The following is a 20864-nucleotide window of genomic DNA, read 5'->3' as shown; positions in this document are numbered from 1 at the left end:
AGATTCGATCCCAATGATCACCCCGCACGCGCCGGGACAGGCTCTGCTAACAGAATTGTCGAGTCCGTGTGGGTTGAGTCTCGTTTTGAGAGCTGCTCAGTGGCGCCATCATTGCTTGATGGATTTCCATCGTATTTGGTTTGATGTTTGTACTGAACTCTGCCTCCAGTCATTTTTACAACACCAAATCACAAGCTGCCTCACACAATAAGGTCTAACTTCAGATCAAATCAGGTAGGTGGCTCTCTGGCAATTTTATAGAAATATAGCTGTTCCCCCGAAACCAAAATATATGCAACCATAGGGTGGATTTCCTTGATATCGCCAACGAGGTATTATAAAACAGCAGAGCAAATGTATGGCCACAAAAAGACAATATTTCAGAGCGTAAATGTTGATTTAGCCCACAGGCTGATATTTAGTGGCCCTTAAACTGCATGTTAAAAATAAAATTAAATCTTTGACATCACTTTTTTTAAACCAAATTTCAAAGGCAATCTGAGCATTTTTAAAGTTTCTAATTTTACAGACCAAAATAATTTTGCAAGTAACTGACAAATTGCTAGTTTCAGCCCTAAAATAAAATAACCACGTAGTGTCACTTTGTATTGTTTATACACACACACAAAAGGTATTTCCTGAAGCAGCAATGCCAGTTCACAAGCAAACAGGAAGCATCTAATGCCGACTTAAGAAGGAATGTTAAATAAATAATAAAAAAATTAAAAGCCTTTTCCCTCCCCAAAACAGAAAAATCCTTTGTCTTTAAGAAAGGAAAAAAGATTGCTTGTTTTTCCTGAGAATTGGACTGAAGTGTCGTATAAAATCTGCTCAAGTTCTTAAAAACAAAAAACAGCACCAAAGCAGCTGATGCACGCGCACAAAATGTCAGCACTGTCTAAAACTCTGAATAACGTGACGGCTGCAGTCTGTTTACTTAATTCAAAACCAAAGTTTTCACTGAAAGCACAAGTTTTGCAGGGCTGTTGTGGTTTGAGAGGTAGCGTCGTTCATCACCTCCAGCTCAGGGATTGGCTGGTTTCTCTGTGCTGCTGGGCGGAGTCAGCATGCCTCCCGCTGCGACGGGTGACAGCTGACAGTCTGGACTGTCGACCTGCCGCTCCTGAGCTTTTCTCTGTGGCAAAGAAAGACACTGTGAGCAGAAAGAACACAACCCAACACTAATGTCCAATTCCTCAAATTTTTACCTTGGAAAACATTTTCAAGGTTAAAGGCCTACTAGAAGTGGCTATTCGTAGGCTAAAATATAGATCAAATGGGCTTTTCTAATGTTAAAATCTAATAGCTGCTAAATTTGCAATATGGATAAGATGTGGATCAAACTTAGGTCTATTCATTGAGAGTGCCAGTCTGCACATCACTTTCAAATGAGAGTGATTGGGTCAAATTTGATTAACATATAATTTAAAATATACATTAAATAGGGTTTTCAATGTTAAATTTAAATGGCCACAAAATCTGTAATTTGGATCAGATCCAGATCAAACTTTGTCAGTAAATAATTAAAGATACCATCCTACATAACACTCTCACATGCAAAAGAAATTTGATGTTTTTGACAGAGATATGAATTTTTAAATAGTCATTTGATTTTAATTCATATTACGAGTGCAAACATCACCTTTTTGCATATTCCCTGCTACAGTTTTGTGCTCTCGGGTGGACAAACCCAAAAAATCCAATAAACTGACAACATGCACTATTTGGCGCATTTGACAGACACCATCCTTGGTGCACTCTGTTAGTAAATCAGCATGCAGGTTTATTTTCTTTCAGTTTGTAGGTTAAAATCTGACGATCAGTTTTAACCACAGGATTTTTAATCTGGTTTTAAACTGGCTGGTCCCATTTTGGTCCTGCTTGAGGTTTCTTCCTCGTCGCTGTGCGTTTCAGACGTTAGGAAACTACCTTTCTGGAGAAATACCTTTTGTGTCAGATGACTTATTTTGTGAAATTAAGCGACAAAAATGGAACTCAAACTATTAATGAATTAATCACCAACTATTTAAATAATTAATCATTTGGATTTTTTTTTTTTTTTAATGTAGAAATTCTGATTAGAACTTTGTCTATGTCAATAATTCATGGTTTTCTGTACTTTTCCGTCACTTCAAGGTTTGGAAAACACTGATCAACATATTTCACCATTTTATCAACCAACAGTGGAGCAGATAACTATAAGAAAAGTTCATTTCTGGAAACAAGCACCAAAATTCATGCACATACTGCTTAGACATTACTCTTCTGGGGAAAAAAAACAAAACAAAACTGGCCACTTAAATTTTCAATATGTAGCCTGGTAAGGGGGGAGGGATGCTCCAATCATATTGAAAACTGTACCACATTTGTCTGATCACAAAGATTCCAAAAAGGTATAGTTAGGACTATCTATGACTGAATGATCTGGAGTTATGGGGTAAAAACAGCAAGAATGGTGACAAAGGTCAATTTGAGTTTGTACAGGAGTCAAAAGATAAAGTTGCTTTAATTTTGGTAAAAAAGTGATGCACCATCTGTCATGTTTAGTTACCATATGTCACATGTCATCGAATCCAATAGACGTCACTGTTTGACCTTTACTGTGGAGACCAAACATTCAACACAGTTAAAACTATTCCATTTATTTTATTTTTGGATCTGGGAGGAAGCCAGAGCACCTGGAGGGAACCCAACAAAACACAGGGAGAACATGCAAACTCCACAGAGAACGGAAAGGAAGCGATCCCAAAAACTAGCACCGTACCCATCAACTGAATTGTTTGGATTCTGCATTTATTGGCCATTTGAAAGTGTTTTGGTTGTTTTTAGCGTTTTCAAATGTTCTAATCTAAACTAGAAGCACTCAGAGTGCAAACCTCCGCCAAGGCCATGGGGTAACTGACACCATAACATCTACACGCCGTGGAATCATTGAACCTAAAAAAGTCTAACTGCTGCTCAGTAGTTAAAAAAAGTTTTATTGCTGTGACTGGATAGCATGTATCCTTAGCGCCTGGCATCAATTTATTGCAACTTGCACCTTTCCCAGAAGCTACTGTCATCTGCGCACTGATACTGATATTGCATGTGCTTATAAACAAAAACAAATGACAAAATTCAATTTATTATTCAACTAACCTGCAAATATATGAATTTTTTAACATTTACACAAAGCCACAGGGTCACTAAACCCAAAAGAGATTCCCTCCTTGGCACAGTGATCTATTTCTTTTTGTTTCTCTCTAAAATTGTATATAATAATCATTAGATTATTAATATATAAACAAAAATAAATGTAAGAAACATTACAATTTGAAACAAATGCACCTGAACATGATGACAGCTGCAACTGCTTAATGCTAACTTTTAACATTGAAAATGCCATAGACATGCTAACGCGTTAGCATCGGGATCCGGATCACCACTAAAATTTAATCACTTGTTCCTCTTGTCATTTCCAACCACTCCACAAAATTTCATCAAAATCTGTTCAAAACTTTGAGTTATCCTGCTGACAGACAGACAAACAAACAAACGCGACCGAAAACATAACCTAATTAGCGGAGGTAATGACTGACTGGACAGTTACATAAGCTCTGCTGGTTAACAGAGTGGTGCCCCTTGCAGGTCTGATGGGTTTCTACTCACCAGCAGGTCCAGGTAGGCCACGTGGGTCTGGATGTTGTGTCGATCGTCTTCTTTGAAGAAGGGCTTGAGCTCAGCTTTGGGTTCGTTTCGCAGCGTGTCCATGAAGGGCTTCATCCACCGGACACACAGCGATACGCTGTCCCACTTCAGACCTGAGAAACAGACCAGTCACATCTCAAAAGCCGGAATCACAGAAGTTGCGACTTGCTGCCATTTTCCTCACAGGTCTTTTATTTATCGACACATTTTGAGACAAGTTAAATTAGCGATGAGAAAAAAAAAAAAAAAGTGGTTGTAAGTGATTTAATGTGAAGTTAGAGAGCAGCTGTCAGTTAATATTTTCGCCCATATCACGACCCGACAGTTGGGAATCAAAGATTTAGAGGGTTTTTTCCTTTAACATTTATAATTCTAAACAAGTGTTACCAGCTAGCTTTAAATCTGCTGTCATTGTATGGCATTAATATAGATTTTCCTTATCCACAAATGCGCAGTGATTTTGGAAAGTGTAGCTTTTTCTTTGTTGGACCAGACAAAAAAAAAAAAAAAAAAAAAAAAGTCACTGAAAATTGAGGCTTTGCAAAACTCTGGACAAGGAGAAGATTCTGGAAAATTGCCTGTTTCAGTCTTTGTGTAAACGAGGAAAACTGAGTTTGTTTTGTTTGTTTTTTCCAGGCTTCTGATTGGCCGATATGGTCGTACAGTTATGCTGCATTCACATGTTGACTAGAAAAACCATCACACTAGTCGTCACAGCAGACTGTCGGCATTAACGACACGGACGATAACATTCTTCAGTGAAAGACAGTTTTAGGGTTTTTGGCAGCTTACTGAAGTTCACTTTTTCTGAAGTTACAGATTAATCAAATTATTCACATTTACCTGATTAAAAACAGGGTCACTCTCTGCATCTTTCATCATTTGTCTTTTCCTTGTTCTGCGCTTACAGCCAACACGCAGCATTGGGGGTTATATCACCCCCTGGTGCTTTGGCAAACTCTTGACATGTTTCTGTGTAGGCTCAGTTGTCCAGGTGGTTTCATAGTAGAGAAGCCTGAATCTTCGACTGGACTGGGTTGCTTGACGCGAGGATGTTTCGCTTCAAATCACAGAAGCTTCCTCAGCTAAGTCAGACTAGAGCAAGAATTTTTGCTGAGGAAGCTTCTGCGATTTGAAGCGAAACATCCTCGCGTCAAGCAACCCAGTCCAGTTGAAGATTCAAGCTTCTCTACCATGATCTTGACAGCACAATATCATGTGACAAGGTTTTTCTTTTTTAATTAAATAAACTGAACTCTGAATGTCCCACTTTTCAAACATAGCCGCGTATGTGTGGACTAGAGGCTGACATTTTTTCGGGAATCCCACGGGATTCCAACGGGATGGGAGTCAACTTTGTTATTTATTAGCAATTAAACCATTACTTAAAAGCCATCACTTGACCCAGCTATCTTAGCTAATTATAGGCCAATCTCCAACCTTCCTTTTCTCTCAAAGATTCTTGAGAGGGTAGTTGTAAAACAGCTAACTGATCACCTGCAGAGGAATGGTCTATTTGAAGAGTTTCAGTCAGGTTTTAGAATTCATCATAGTACAGAAACAGCATTAGTGAAGGTTACAAATGATCTTCTTATGGCTTCGGACAGTGGACTTATCTCTGTGCTTGTTCTGTTGGACCTCAGTGCTGCTTTTGATACTGTTGACCATAAAATTTTATTACAGAGATTAGAGCATGTCATAGGTATTAAAGGCACTGCGCTGCGGTGGTTTGAATCATATTTGTCTAATAGATTACAGTTTGTTCATGTAAATGGGGAATCTTCTTCACAGACTGAAGTTAATTATGGAGTTCCACAAGGTTCTGTGCTAGGACCAATTTTGTTCACTTTGTACATGCTTCCCTTGGGCAGTATTATTAGACGGTATTGCTTAAATTTTCATTGTTACGCAGATGATACCCAGCTTTATCTATCCATGAAGCCAGAGGATACACACCAATTAGCTAAACTGCAGGATTGACTCTGGATGGCATTTCCCTGATCTCTAGTAATACTGTGAGAAATCTTGGAGTCATTTTTGATCAGGATATGTCATTCAAAGCGCATATTGGACAAATATGTAGGACTGCCTTTTTGCATTTACGCAATATCTCTAAAATCAGAAAGGTCTTGTCTCAGAGTGATGCTGAAAAACTAATTCATGCATTTATTTCCTCTAGGCTGGACTATTGTAATTCATTATTATCAGGTTGTCCTAAAAGTTCCCTAAAAAGCCTTCAGTTGGTTCAGAATGCTGCAGCTAGAGTACTGACGGGGACTAGCAGGAGAGAGCATATCTCACCCGTGTTGGCCTCTCTTCATTGGCTTCCTGTTAATTCTAGAATAGAATTTAAAATTCTTCTTCTTACTTATAAGGTTTTGAATAATCAGGTCCCATCTTATCTTAGGGACCTCGTAGTACCATATTACCCCATTAGAGCGCTTCGCTCTCAGACTGCGGGCTTACTTGTGGTTCCTAGGGTTTGTAAGAGTAGAATGGGAGGCAGAACCTTCAGCTTTCAGGCTCCTCTCCTGTGGAACCAGCTCCCAATTCAGATCAGGGAGACGGATACCCTCTCTACTTTTAAGATTAGGCTTAAAACTTTCCTTTTCGCTAAGGCTTATAGTTAGGGCTGGATCGGGTGACCCTGGACCATCCCTTGGTTATGTTGCTTTAGACGTAGATTGTGGGGGGTTCCCATGATGCACTGTTTCTTTCTCTTTTTGCTCCGTATGCATCACTCTGCATTTAATCATTAGTGATCGATCTCTGCCCCCCTTCTCGGCATGTCTTTTTCCTGGTTCTTTCCCTCAGCCCCAACCAGTCTCAGCAGAAGACTGCCCCTCCCTGAGCCTGGTTCTGCTGGAGGTTTCTTCCTGTTAAAAGGGAGTTTTTCCTTCCCACTGTGGCCAAGTGCTTGCTCATAGGGGGTCGTTTTGACCGTTGGGGTTTTTCATAATTGTTGTATGGCCTTGCCTTGCAGTGTGGAGCGCCTTGGGGCAACTGTTTGTTGTGATTTGGCGCTATATAAGAAAAAAGTTGATTGATTGATTTATCACGTGATTGGGACGTACGGGATTAAAAATTCATGGGAGCAGGAACCAAGGTTTTAGGCAGCGAGCCGTCCTGCCATCATTTGGGTGGACACGTTTTGAAAAAGAAGGCTGGGGAAAAGAAAAAAAAAGTGGGCAGCTGGGTTCGAACGCTGCAGCTGTCTGTGTGACTGTGTGAGTCGGCTGGCTGCGTGGAAGGTGAGGGGAGAAGTATGAGCCGCTTCAGTTAGTGTAGAGTGAGAGCACGCTGAGAGCAGAATGAAGCAACATGTGGCGCTGCCTTCATTTCTCCCTGGACTGTTCTGACGGTACGTCCTGTTCACAACGTGTGCGCATGTCGGTGACAGTTATACAGAAATTATGAGATAAATAAATGGTCAAAGTGCCTTAAAAAAAAAAAAAAAAAAAAAAAAGATCCCCCCCACACGTGTTTACAAAAAAAAGGAAAGGAGGAAATGAATGCTAGTCAGAATAAAAATAAGCTGATGATTTGTTATTTTTCAAAGTTATTAGGCTGAAGCTCTGCGTTTCACTTATTTCAAAGTAAGTTACCGCTTATTATTTTCAAAAATCATGAGTCATATCAGTTTGCATTGTTCAGTTATTCCTGCACGTTTGTGTATTTTTTCCTTCTTTATAAAAGAGTTTGGTGTTTGCATTTGTTCTACAAAGTTTGGAAAAACAATAAAGTGTTCACACTTTTCCTTATAGCAGTTCTGTAATTTCAGAAATGGAACAGAAAACAACCACAAATCAGAAAAAGTTGGGACTGTATGTAAAATGAAGATAAAAATGTTGCTCTATTCCCAGTTTTTCCACTCACACACAAAGAAGCCAAAAGTTCTTCCAGAGTTGTGTTTTGGTGGCTTCCCTCACTTGTCTCCTTCCAGCATGTATGTTTAGTTTTTGAGAACTGCCTACCTGACAGATTTACCATAAAGTACCACACTGTGTTTCTGAATGATTGATGTAAATGAAGTCTAAAATATTCAGGGAGTTGGAAATGTTCATGTTTTCATCCCCTGATATTTGTCAAGAAAACTGGCTGGAAAAATGATTCATTAATTCTTAACTGCCCTGTCCCAACCTTTTTTCTTGGAAAATGCTGCAGGCATGGATATATATTAACAAATAAAATCAAGCTGACGTCACAAAACATGAAATATGCTGGTTTCATACAGTCTGCAGTAAATAGATGTAGAAGTAAATGTCAGGATCATTATGGGTGCCCCACCACATTTTGAAAAACAGTAAGACCACAGGCCATGCATTATTTATGTTTTGTGTCTTTTGGTGAAGTTTTTTATTTTTATTATTAAGGCAATAAGTGCCTCCCTGTATTACCAGATGACCTCTTCCTGTTCCCATATATTCTGAAATAAAACTGCAGAACACTAAAGCCTACAAACTAAAAGAAGGAAAAGGGAGTGGGACGGGACAGGAATTTTGTTATGTTTTGGATATTTATTTTTTTTTTTTTTTACTCTGACCCAGGATTGGGATGGGACAAGAGTGAAAATCTACTCCCATGTCACCCTCTAGCGTGGACGGAGGAACAGACAAAACGAAAAAGTCAGATTCATCAAATATTGGTTGCAGATTGGAAACTTTGATTCATCTAGTCACATGAATCATCTGTATTGATCGAGTAGTCGTGCATTTTTGTCTTTTCAAGCCTGTTGGGGATTTTTGTATTGGGCCGACTTCTGTATCCAAATGGATTACATTTTGAGTTTTATCAAATTAACAGCATCCTTCTGGGAATTTGGGATCCAAAATTATTGAAATTGTTTTACAAAACAGTATCTAAGATTCTGCAATAATACAATAACATGCTTTTGGAGGGCGGTATGCATTTTCAGAGGCCCGACGTTCATGCCCAGCCACCCAAAATGACAGATATTCATCCAAGTTAGACGAGGGCGAATATCTGTCATTGCGGGCGACGGCATAGACGGAGGGACTCAGAAAATGCATACCGCACGACAAATGCATGTTACTTGCATTATCACTTACTGAGATACACAACATGTAACGCATACATTAAAAGTTGGCTCACTTTAACTTTTGTCGTGTCGGCTGGCGCGCGCTGCTCTCCAAATTTGGCAGTGCGTCCTCATCAAGCTGGCTGCTGTTCATTGTTGTACTATCCATGAGAAAATCATCCGGAATATCCATATTGAGACCAACACACACTTCTCACATAATCTTTTCTAAAATCCTGTTTGAACAGCACAATGTTTATTTTCCATAGAGAGAAAAATTCTTACTGTGTTTCCTGAGGGTACAGTTCACTTTTCCCTTTTCTTTTATCTTTCAGGTGTGTTGATGAAGCCAGCGACAATTCCACGGATTCTTGTCCTTAGACTTTTTCAAACAATCTTTCTCGCCATCTTCTCTCTGTCCGACGTCAGTCCGTGACAGAGACATGCTGCACAAGTTTTCTTTTAAAAACTTTAGCGCTCTAAAGGTTTGCGATATCCACATGCTACATTTGGCTAAAACAACGTTGCTGCAGCAACCAACCAGTCTCACTTTAAGACAACTGTTGCAACAGCCAGGCTTTTTTTCTCCAAGGTGAACTGCCGGGGTCTTATAAAACTTGCACGATGTTGTAAAAAAAAAAAAAAAAAAACAAAACACTTTGCGATAGACATTTTAAAAACTCAGTGACAATCATGATTACAGAGTAAAACACTAACACCTCCCCCCCATGATGAAATCCGCAGCATTTTCACAGCCCTGCATTTCTTTTAGACAGCAAGAATTTACAAAAAGACGGAAAACCGTCTAAAGACGGCGAATAAACATCCCTGTGCAGGTGATTACAAAATAAATTAATGAATAACAATAACCTGAGACTTTATGAAGGACATCAAAGGAGGAAAAGTGGCAGAAGGCGGCGGCGGCGAGAACGCTGTAGCTGAAGTCCAGCGAGCTGATGTCTAGTGTGCACAGGTCCAACAGCTGAAACACAAAGGTCGAAGGTCAAAAGGCAGTCCAAAGGTTCATTGACTCCATGTGTGTTTGTGAGAATGTACCCGTGCGATCTGGACGTAGGACTCCTGGGAGAACTGCGGCACAAGGAAGTTCTCGCCGTCTCTTTGGGCGTCGACCTGAGCATACAGCTTCAGCCAGGAGATGGGTGTCTCCGGACACAGGTTCCAGTCCAATGCCTGCACGGACCAAAAAAAATATAAAAAAAAAAAAACATCTCCACATGACATACTGTTAGCGCCACCTGTGGTCTGAACACCAAAATCATAAATCGGGGTCTGTTCCGGATCCCAGACATCAGAATACTGCAGACTGACAATGAGTGTAAGAACACAGTAGCTCAAGGATGCACAACAGATTACAACTTCTGCAGAGATTCAGAGTGGCACATATTTTTTCCCCCCACACAAGGCCGCTGGTTCTTAGGAAAAATAATCTGTAGCCAGCCAGACTGACATCATACAGGCAAACTAAATAATTAACATCTTTTACTGTAGTTTCAGTGTCAAAAGAGTGACGTGGTTGATGTCTGGTTACAAATACACTTTCTGATCTTCAGCTTTTCTGAATACTCAGAAGCCTAGAGTTCTGTGAATCTGGATTATAAAGATAATGCAAAGAAGGAAAAGCAGTTGGTTCAGATGGTGTCTGTCGAAAAGTATCACAATATTATGATACGCCTTTCAAGATATGCGACGTCTACACGGGCTCTACAATACACTTACCACGATTACACCCATAGCATTTCCTACCTGCCCACACCTGGTTTCACAGGTAAAGATAGAATTTACAATGTGACTCGACACCGTAAGTCGGGATGTAATTATTCAAACACTCCCCCACCCCCCAAACTCTGAGGCTCTGCAGTGTGCTAATAGTTCCTGTACCTTCAGGATGTGAAGCTCAGTGCGCTGGATGTCCCACAAGTCGCAGGCGCCATCTGTGACATAAGCAAACTCGTAGATTTTGGGAGGATAGATTTCCTGGTGAGAGGAGAAAGAGAAAAAGAATGAATCAAAACCAGGAGGAGGAGAGACACCACAGTAAACTCAAATGAGTTGTTTGTCCCAAACAGGGACTAGATCCTGAGCACCAAAACTACCAAGCTTCCAGGTATCAGCCCCGTCTGCTTTCTGGTTCCTCTCACTTCAAGCTGGAAAGGCACTAAACATTTTTTTTCCCCCTCTTGTTTTTCTGCCAAATTCAAACCTGCATCCACACATCTGTCTCAGCGCCACCGTGTCTCATTCTGACCACATAACAGTAAAGAGAACGAGCTTAGGATACCAACAATGCCGCTGGACTCACCTCAATCTTGGAGGCAATGAAGAGCGCGGAAATTCCTATCAGCTGCAGATAGTCCTTGCTGATGTTCTCCTGAGTTAGCATGAAGCGGTCAAAGTAGTCCTGAGCGAGGTAGGCGGTCTGCCGGTGGAGGTTGTAGACCTCGCTCACCTGCACCACACACGCAAAACCACAAGCTGGATCTCACTCTACATTAAAGTGGATTCTCCTGAGCTAAAAAGACATCTGCAATATGACAAAGAGCAGAACCAGCTCCTGATCCGAGAGGAACCGTGACAGTTCTCACCTCAAAGAGCCAGTCCAGCAGGATGGCCCTCATCTTGGGCTGCAGTTTGGGATGTCTCTGCAGATAACTCTTGTGGTGAACATACTTCAGCTCCTTGTTGATCATTTTGATCCAAACATCGTCTGAACTGGCCCAGCTGCAGAACAAAAAACAAACATCTGCGTTCACACGCTTCCTTCAGCAGACAAACTGGTTCCTTTTATCAGATTCAAAGGTCAACATCATTAACGGTTAACACCACACACAGGGATGCACCGATCTACATTTGCTCACTTCTGATACAGATACCTGAATTTGGATATCTGCCGATACTATTCTGATACCTGATCTCTGTTTGCTTTAATGTTATTATCATCATTATTGGTGATTTTATATCACCAGTTATACAGCTTCTTGATGAAGCACTATAGAGAAGGATTTGCTTAAAAAGAAGAACTGAAAGCAGGGCTGGCATTGAGGCAATATGGCTAAGCCTGAAACGAATTAGTCGAGGGGTTTGGGGGCCACCTAGGTCCCCAATGGGGTCCAGGGGCAAAGTCCCAGGATGGGGGCTGCAATTTTAGGTGTTTTCAAACCTGTTTGGAAAGCTCTCAGGAACACCCAGTGTTAAAGATTTTAAACAATCCTTGAGGTCAAGTGGTTACAATGCAGTTTTCTAAAGCAAAAAATAAAACAAAAATTGGGCAGAGGTTCCCCTAACATCTGCAGGTTTTGACTACATAATGTGTTAAAGCAATAAATTTTCATCTGACTGAAAATTTTTCCTGGCAAAAATCAATGCCAGCAATTCCCTAAAATGTGGCATAGTGGGGTCACACACTCTTTCACCTCAATAAATACAATAAACACATTATACAGCACACAAGTCTATTCTAAACAGCCTCTAAGGAGAGACAGACAAAGCACAAAAAGAACACAAAACTTGAACATAAAAGTGTGGTTGGGGGCAGGGTGTAGTCTTGATTCTGGGGGTACCCCAGAACACTTTTTAAAGACCAACTTAAATTTCATGTATTCTGGTGAATTTTAACAGGTATGAAGCCCTCTGAAACAAATAAAAAAACTCACTTCAATCTGTGAAGTAAAAACACAGTATTGATTATGGGGGTCAGGAGGATCTACCCCAGAAATTTTTTAAAAGAGCAAGTAAAATTTTGTATATTCTAGTGAATTTTAATGGGTATGAAGCCCTCTGAAACAAAGAAAACTCACTTCAAACTGTCAAGTAAAAATTCTTTTGTCTTCTGTAGTATTTTGATCTGTTCTAATCTGGTGAATGCACCAAATGGATGCTGTGTTGTTGACTGTACAGTCAATAAAATATAAAATTAGGGCCTAAAGCAACTGACATTGTTCTGCTGTGCACAAAATAACAGTCACCAGTTTTGAAAACGCATGCGCACTGAGAAACTCAAAACGGGCTTATTCACATTTAATCGGTTAAATGCTCTCACTTGTAAAACAAACTAGAGCTGCAACTAACGATTATTTTAGTAATCGATTAATCATTTTTTGATGTTTGTTTTTTTACTTACATGTGAGTTTTGCCATTATTTCTTTGAGTTATTATTAAAAGGCCTTTGTCACGCAACATCAGCGTTTGAGCTTATAATAAAGTTATGATGTTATATTCTCGTCAAAAACATACATGGTGTAATGTTTTGTTCATACATACGTACATCACCGACACACCACAAAGAGATTTCCATCAGGTTTTACCTGATTATGAGCATTTTTAGATGTCTACAGCAACTATCTCAACCACTGATACAGCAAGAGTGAAGTATTTTAAAGGCATGACTAAAGTGTAATATGTGATCTTTAATAAGTTATTTTCATGAAAAAAGACAAATGTACAGTTTACTGCATTTTATTTTTGTGTAAAAACACAGCTTAGATGTGTTTTGACTGAAACAAATTGTCATTAAACAGGAATAAAGTGGAGGTGTAAGAGTCACTAGGCGTTCACAGGAAACATTTATTCCTATATTTATGTTCATTGTTAGTTGGTTTTACCTTTTCTGTTGTGTTTTGTTTGATCAGGTTCTTTGTTTCTCTAAATTGTATTGTAGCAGTATCAGTTATTACTTTTGTTGTTGCTATTATTGTTAATATATAAATAAAAAAAATGTTACAATTCGTAATACATTTGGCTCTTTTACAACAAACGCTAAGCCATTAATTATTTATTATACAAAAACAAATGGCACACAGACTGTGCTGAGATGCAAACAGCTTAATAGTAACTTTAACATTGAAAACGCCATAGACTTGCTAACATGTTAGCATCTGTCCCGTTTTTAAGTTATAAGATACATCTAAATAAAATGACCATCACAGACGATTCGTTCGCACATGCAAAAAAAAAAAAAAAACGGCTGCTGCTGCACTTCCTCCCCATGTCATAATTGTGTTAAATAAAAGACAAAAGGGACATAAGTCGTGCTCACAGGGTGATTGCCAGAGATAGGACATGTCCACATCAAGTATAAACTACAAAGACATCTCCACGTCACTACATACATATACACTACATATCCACAACGTGTCCTTCCATAGGGATTACATGGCAACCTGTCGCCTCCACTGCATATATCGGGATCCAGAAGCTGGAAAAATACCTGATCTGGTTCAGATACAGTTTGCCAGAAGGTACATCCAAGATGCAAGGCTAGATTTCATGTTTTGGTGAAAGAACTAAGTAGTTTTATTTATTGTTGGGTCAGTGGCTAAAGGTTCATCTCTTGAACTCCAGATGGCACACCTGCCCCATGTACCATTTTAAAGACTGTGCGCATTTCCCAGGGCTGTAAAATGAAAATTGTGAAATCAGAGGAAAATTTCCTAATGATGAAATTTGTGGAATTCCTTGGATCCACAGAGTTTTCACAGCCCTGATTTCCACATTTCCAAAATGCAACAAGATAGTACTGATCAACTGCAATCTGCCATCCCTACAGGACCTGTACACCTCCAGGGCCCTGAGGTCATCAAGGAAGATAGTGGCCGATCCCTCTCACCCAGGACACAAACTTTTTGTCACCCGCCCCTCTGGCAGACGAATGAGGTCCATCAGGACTAAAACCTCAAGACACAAAGACAGCTTCTTTCCATCGGCAGCTAGACTAAAAATGTTAAAACCTCACTGCCCAATGCCAGGAGACACTAACGACAAACGCTAGAGCCTGTGGAGTTTAGCCTCGTGGTTAGAATGCCTGCCTCCCCTCTGAGAGATCGAGAGTTTGCGCCCCGATGGAAGAAAACACCGAAGTAATGCGGACAGCATAAAACCCAAAACAGCAAAGTGCTGTGTGGATTTTAATGAAGGGTGTCTGAAAGTGTAAATAATTTCTATTTCAGGTCATTAAAGGAACTTATAATCAGGTAATAATAACTAAATAAACTCTTCAGGCTTTGAGTAAATGGTCATAAAAAGCTGTAAATAAGAACGTATCCTCTGGAGGTAATAAAGACGAGATCAGCAGCTGGTCAACGCCTCGAAAAAAAGATTGTCTTGTGGTATAAAGGATTTAAATTCAGTGATTCATTCTTCCAGCTTGTGTGAATTAATCAGACTAATCAGTCAATCAACAACAGGCGGATCTGTGGCAAATCAGGCCATTAAACTCTGAATAGAGACAATCTGCTGATCAACAGAGGACAAGATGAGCGGAGCCCAATTCAGACGTACCTGAGGCGAGGGAGGGGGGAGGCCTGGATGAAGAAGTTCCTGAAGCTGTACTGTTTAAAGCCCGATGCATCTGCAGGCTCCAGCTCTTTGTGAGGCGTCTCAATGAGGACGCAAGGACTTGTGCTGTCCTCCGGCCAACACTTCTGAACAGAAAAACAAACAAAAGTCATTCAGTATTGAATGTTTCCCATAATCCCCCTGCGCATCCCAGAATGCACCGCGGTGACAGCAGAGTTCTGGCGGTTCAAAGCCACGTACACAATGGCAAAGCGAGGATGTGAATGGCGCTGATTCAGTGAATTCATGGGCGATTATGATGAAGACACATTCTTGCAAATTGAGAGAGTTATCTAGGAGGTGTAGCACCTGTGATGGACTTCTGCTGTGCCACGATGTTGTCTTATCGTCCATACTTCAGGAGGTTTGTTTACACTGAGTCCTGAGATTCTGACACCAGAACGCCGCTGAAACAGACCTCTCGCGCGAGTCATGGACCACGAGAGTCACAACCACGAAACAGTAAGAGAGGACAACAAAAAAGGACGCAGGGACTCATTTCGTCCAACATTTCTGAACACACACACGTCAACAGAATATCTTCAGTTCAATGTGATATGGTTTTACTGTAACCTTTTGGTGAATGGTAGGTACTGCTGCATCCTGTTGAAGTTAATTATATGCAACCAGCGATTGTAATAAGTTTAGACGCCATGTCAGCATGCGCAATGAATCATGGGTATGCCCAAAGGTCATTCAAGATAAATTTGAGTGTTCAAGAAATAAACATGGCAATGTTGCTAGACTTGGTATAAGTTGTCCAACAAAACCAGGCAGATTATGAATCACTACTTAGGACCAATGTTGGGGAAATGAAACAGATTAGCAAAGAGAAGAGGATGGCGAGAAGGACAGAGTGTGACGTAAACTCCTACAATATATATTCTTAATTTATTTGACTGAATAAGAAGCTGTGTTCATTATAAACTCTTACTGAAGCAGTTATGATCCGTGTAAACAGACATGGGCGTTCATGTTTCCCGTAAATGGCGGTATCACAGCTCATTCAAATGTCAAGTTTACGTCAATCAACAAGTTCAAGAAAAAAAAGTTATAATAACCTTCTATAACATATTACTGGTTCATTACATGGAATACATGAAATTTGTAGAAAAACAATGATATAACAAGTGGTTTCCATCCTCATCACGAACAAATCCTTCCCAGAAACAGTGATCTCTATGTGTGCTAACATGCTCCGTGTTCAGTAATTCTACTTGTAGTTCACAGCAAATTAGCTGAGAAAGAAAGCACAGACACCCAACCTTTGGTATTTTAATACACCACAGATTTGAAGCCTGTAAAACATCATCAATATGTAGACAAATTACACAAGCATTGTTCTATTCCCGATAACCAGTCAGTGGAGATCTTTGTTGACTCCTGTTCACTCTTATTTTATTTAACAACAAAAATCGTTTGACTTTGTCTTGTTCTAGAATTCAAGTGGGTTCATAATTTTTATTATATATTTGTGACATAAGTATTAACATTTTAACACCGAATGTAGTTTAACTTCAATTCTATTAACAATAAACTGATGTGGATTCTAAGTTTACATGTGATTAGTTCAGTTTGTTATGAGCAGGGAAACAATGTTGTACCGTTAAATGTTTCTGTATTTATGTCCAGTGGAAATTGTTTCATTATTTTATATCATGATCCACTTTCATCTTGACAATGATACAATGATCTATCTAATCTATCTATATATATATTACTTGTGTGTTGCCCATGGGGATCCATGGACTCTAGATTGGGTAGTGTTTATAAAATTGGTAGCTGACATCTTTCAAGGGTGGCAATAAATTAAGCCAATAAATTTGCCATTCTACCGGAAGAACTAATGGGACGTTTAGCAGCACTGCGCATGCTCCTGCTGAGATAGCAACTTTGCATATTCACGTGTGTACGCTGGAGACGTGAGCACAGATGATGACCAGACATGCCCACTGTGACACAGAAAGCACTGACCTGGATTTCAAAGCTCTGCTTCTTGGCTGAAGGTTGAAGATTTTTCTTAGAAGGCTGAGAAATAAAAGTTATGAAGATGAGAGTGTGTCTGCAAAGACAACATGGACACAAACCAAAGCACTCCAAAGTCTGACAAACCTCCGACTTTCTTTTCCTCCTTGAGGCTCCTGCTGTTGGCTCAGGCGTATTCGAGTCTCTGGACTGAAGAGTGAAGCGACCGCTGGAAAAACAAAATATCAACAACATTATCAGTGTTTCAAAGAACCACAATAAATCACATCTTGGACAGGTTGATGGACAAGATCAGACAAGAGTCTCCGTGGACTATATTATTTGGAGATGACATTGTGATCTGTAGTGAGAGTAGCGAGCAGGTCGAGTCTAGTCTGGAGAGGTGGAGATATGCTCTGCAGAGCAGGGGAATGAAAGTTAATAGGAGAAAGACTGAGTACATATGTGTGAATGAGAGGGAGCCCAGTGGAATAGTGCAGTTACAAGGAGTACAATTGGTGAAAGTAGCTGAGTTTAAATACTTGGGGTCAACTGTCCAAAGTAATGTAGAGTGTGGTACAGACGTGAAAAAGAGCGTGCAGGCAGGGTGGAGTGGGATGACCAGCTGTTTTATGGCTTCGAGACAGTGTCACTAACAAAAACACAGGAGGCGGAGCTGAAGATGAGATTTTCTTATGAAAGTGACAAGGACGGACAGGATTAGGAACGAACATATCAGAGGGACAACACAGATAGGACTGAGATGGTTTGGACACATGCAGAGGAGGGACCCAGGGTATACAGAGAAGGACACACAGTAGTGTTCAGAATAATAGGAGTGCTATGTGACTAAAAAGATTAATCCAGGTTTTGAGTATATTTCTTATTGTTACATGGGAAACAAGGTACCAGTAGATTCTCACAAATCCAACAAGACCAAGCATTCATGATATGCACACTCTTATGGCTATGAAATTGGGCTATTAGTAAAAAAAAAAAAAAAAGTAGAAAAGGGGGTGTTCACAATAATAGTAGCGTGGCATTCAGTCAGTGAATTTGTCAATTTTGTGGAACAAACGGGTGTGAATCAGGTGTCCCCTATGTAAGGATGAGGCCAACACCTGTTGAACATGCTTTTCTCCTTGAAAGCCTGAGGAAAATGGGACGCTCAAGACATTGTTCAGAAGAAAAGCATAGTTTGATTAAAAAGTTGATTGGAGAGGGGAAAACTTATACACAGGTGCAAAAAATTATAGTCTGTTCATCTACAATGATCTCCAATGCTTTAAAATGGACAAAAAAAAAAAAAGAGACGCGTGGAAGAAAATGGAAAACAACCATCAAAATGGATAGAAGAATAACCAGAATGGCAAAAGCTCACCCACGGATCAGCTCCAGGATGATCAAATACAGTCTGGAGTTACCTGTAAGTGCTGTGACAGTTAGAAGACGCCTGTGTGAAGCTAATTTATTTGCAAGAATCCCCCACAAAGTCCCTCTGTTAAATAAAAGACATGTGCAGAAGAGGTTACAATTTGCCAAAGAACACATCAACTGGACTAAAGAGAAATGGAGGAATATTATGTGGACTGATGAGTAAAAATTTTTTTTTGGGTCCAAGGGCCGCAGACAGTTTGTGTGACGACCCCCAAACTCTGAATTCAAGCCACAGTTCACAGTGAAGACAGTGAAGCATGGTGGTGCAAGCATCATGATATGGGCATGTTTCTCCTACTATGGTGTTGGGCCTATATATTGCATACCAGGTATCATGGATCAGTTTGGATATGTCAAAATACTTGAAGAGGTCATGTTGCCTTATGCTGAAGAGGACATGCCCTTGAAATAGATGTTTCAACAAGACAATGATCCAAAGCACACTAGTAAACGAGCAAAATCTTGGTCCCAAACCAACAAAATTAATGCCTCGCAGATGTGAAGAAATCATGAAAAACTGTGGTTATACAACTAAATACTAGTTTAGTGATTCATAGGATTGCTAAAAAAAAAAAGCAGTTTGAACATAATTTTGAGTTTGTAGCGTCAATAACAGATGCTACTATTATTGTGAACACCCCCTTTTCTACTTTTTTTTACTAATAGCCCAATTTCATAGCCTTAAGAGTGTGCATATCATGAATGTTTGGTCTTGTTGGATTTGTGAGAATCTACTGGTACCCTGTTTCCCATGTAACAATAAGAAATATACTCAAAACCTGGATTAATCTTTTTAGTCACATACCACTACTATTATTATGAACACTACTGTATACACACACACAAATTTATTCATGAACGTTACCTGCGTCTGGACATTATGTCAACTGGATTTATGTCTCCGCTGCAGAGAAAGGAGACAACATTTTCAGATTTAGAGGACATATGCTTGCTGTTACTGTAAACAGCGAAAAACACCCACAACCAGCTGTCCCCATGGAGACAATTTAACATCCCCCATCCAGGTCCCTGTGAGTATGTCTTTTGTGTTTGTTTTTTTAACAATATGTCTTAAAATCCTTTAATCAAGCAAATCTAAGACCAAGCGCCTCCCCCATTGAAAGTCAAGCCCACTGGGGTTAAAGGTCACTGCATGCAAATCACCAGTCATCACCACACTAAGACATGTGTCTCACCTGGTATCAGTAAACTGATTAGGTCTAGGATTTTGACTAAAACTCTGAAGTTCAACAGTGGATTCTTAAATTACATCATGAATAAAATAAAATGTTTTTTGTATTTGTGTTTTTAAACATGAGATCTAGTGTCAACATTATCTACTCGAACGTTATGACCAACTGTTGTGACACTGCCAAAAGTCAACCTACATATTGAGAGATTTAATTTGAGAATTATTAAATTTAAAATAAAATAATAATAATAATAAAGTAACACGTGTAATAAGACAAAGTTAAAGTAAGGTGAGGATAAAGTAACACGTGTAATAAGACAAAGTTAAAGTAAGGTGAGGATAAAGTAGACTTAATGGTCCTGAAATGTGTATTATTATGACAGTTATATTACAGTGTAATAAACACGAATGTAACTATTGTTTCTTGATGCTACTTTGGACTAAAATAATTAGTAATTCTCCAGAGTTAAAACACATTTGAGGGTTGGTTGTGACGATAATCAGGTCGTTTTTAGGCGGATGAAGCAGAAATAAGCGCGTATTTGACGTTAGAAGACAAAAAATGAGCAGAAAAGTCTGTTGTTGAAAGTGGAAGGAGGGGGGCTCCGGGTTCGAGTCCCCGACGATTTCTAACAAAAAATATCTGAATTAAGCAACTTTTACTCCGGTCTAACCACTTCATACAATAATCACACATGTGGAGGTGGGTTTAGTGCAGGTTTGACAATGAAAAGCTGGAAAGATGAACTTTAATCGACCGATTCAAAGTTAAAGTCGCGCCAATTTACTTGAGCGTAAAGCGGGAGAATTTTGAGCCTCCCTGAAGTTCATCGAAAAGCGAGCAAAAAGGGCTAAAAATACGAGATAAAGCCCAACACAACGGCTTCTCACGGCTCTCCCCGGCTGGATTAAAACATCCACCAGCACATACCTGCTACTGAAGGTTATAAAAGCCCCAAAAAGTGTCTGTAAAGCCTGCTAACCGCGGCCGAGCACAGCAGCTACTGTACTTAGCAAACTTAGCCCTGTTCATGCTAACCGGACAAACCATCACATCACATTATTATTCTGACAGAAACTAACTCGAAACGGTTTAGTTACCCGACTATTACAAGAAACAAATGGTACTGGGGTTAAGACAGCAACTTTAAAATACTTTAACCAGCAATCTGAAAAGTTAGAAGTTGTTGCAAA

General features: G+C 39.8%; 1 protein-coding gene across 1 annotated transcript; it reads right to left on the bottom strand.

The window, feature by feature from the left end:
• Positions 1 to 656: 656 nt before the first annotated feature.
• LOC117513680 (G1/S-specific cyclin-E2-like) lies at positions 657 to 19433 on the bottom strand. The gene is made up of 11 exons (XM_034173920.1): positions 19344 to 19433; positions 17189 to 17270; positions 17051 to 17104; positions 15020 to 15162; positions 11329 to 11464; positions 11046 to 11192; positions 10625 to 10720; positions 9782 to 9916; positions 9596 to 9707; positions 3649 to 3800; positions 657 to 1135 (listed from the first exon to the last, which is right to left on the bottom strand). Exons 1-11 carry the CDS (start codon positions 19421 to 19423, stop codon positions 1025 to 1027), a joined length of 1248 nt encoding a protein of 415 aa, XP_034029811.1. The 5' UTR covers positions 19424 to 19433; the 3' UTR covers positions 657 to 1024.
• Positions 19434 to 20864: the final 1431 nt, after the last annotated feature.

This window comes from Thalassophryne amazonica, chromosome 7 (assembly GCF_902500255.1).
Source record: "Thalassophryne amazonica chromosome 7, fThaAma1.1, whole genome shotgun sequence".
Lineage (NCBI taxonomy): Eukaryota > Metazoa > Chordata > Actinopteri > Batrachoidiformes > Batrachoididae > Thalassophryne > Thalassophryne amazonica.
The sequence above is the reverse complement of the archived record's forward strand: the minus strand, read 5'-3'. Positions and strand labels throughout refer to the sequence as shown.

Bases quoted from the DNA above. Each gene is read 5' to 3' on its own strand.
- LOC117513680 (XM_034173920.1), bottom strand. From the start codon at position 19,423: ATGTCCTCTAAATCTGAAAATGTTGTCTCCTTTCTCTGCAGCGGAGAC. The intron at 17,105-17,188 runs GTTTGTCAGACT...TTTATTTCTCAG, and splicing joins GGAGGAAAAGAAAGTCGGAG to CCTTCTAAGAAAAATCTTCA. The intron at 11,193-11,328 runs GTGAGAACTGTC...TGTGTGGTGCAG, and splicing joins TGCTGGACTGGCTCTTTGAG to GTGAGCGAGGTCTACAACCT.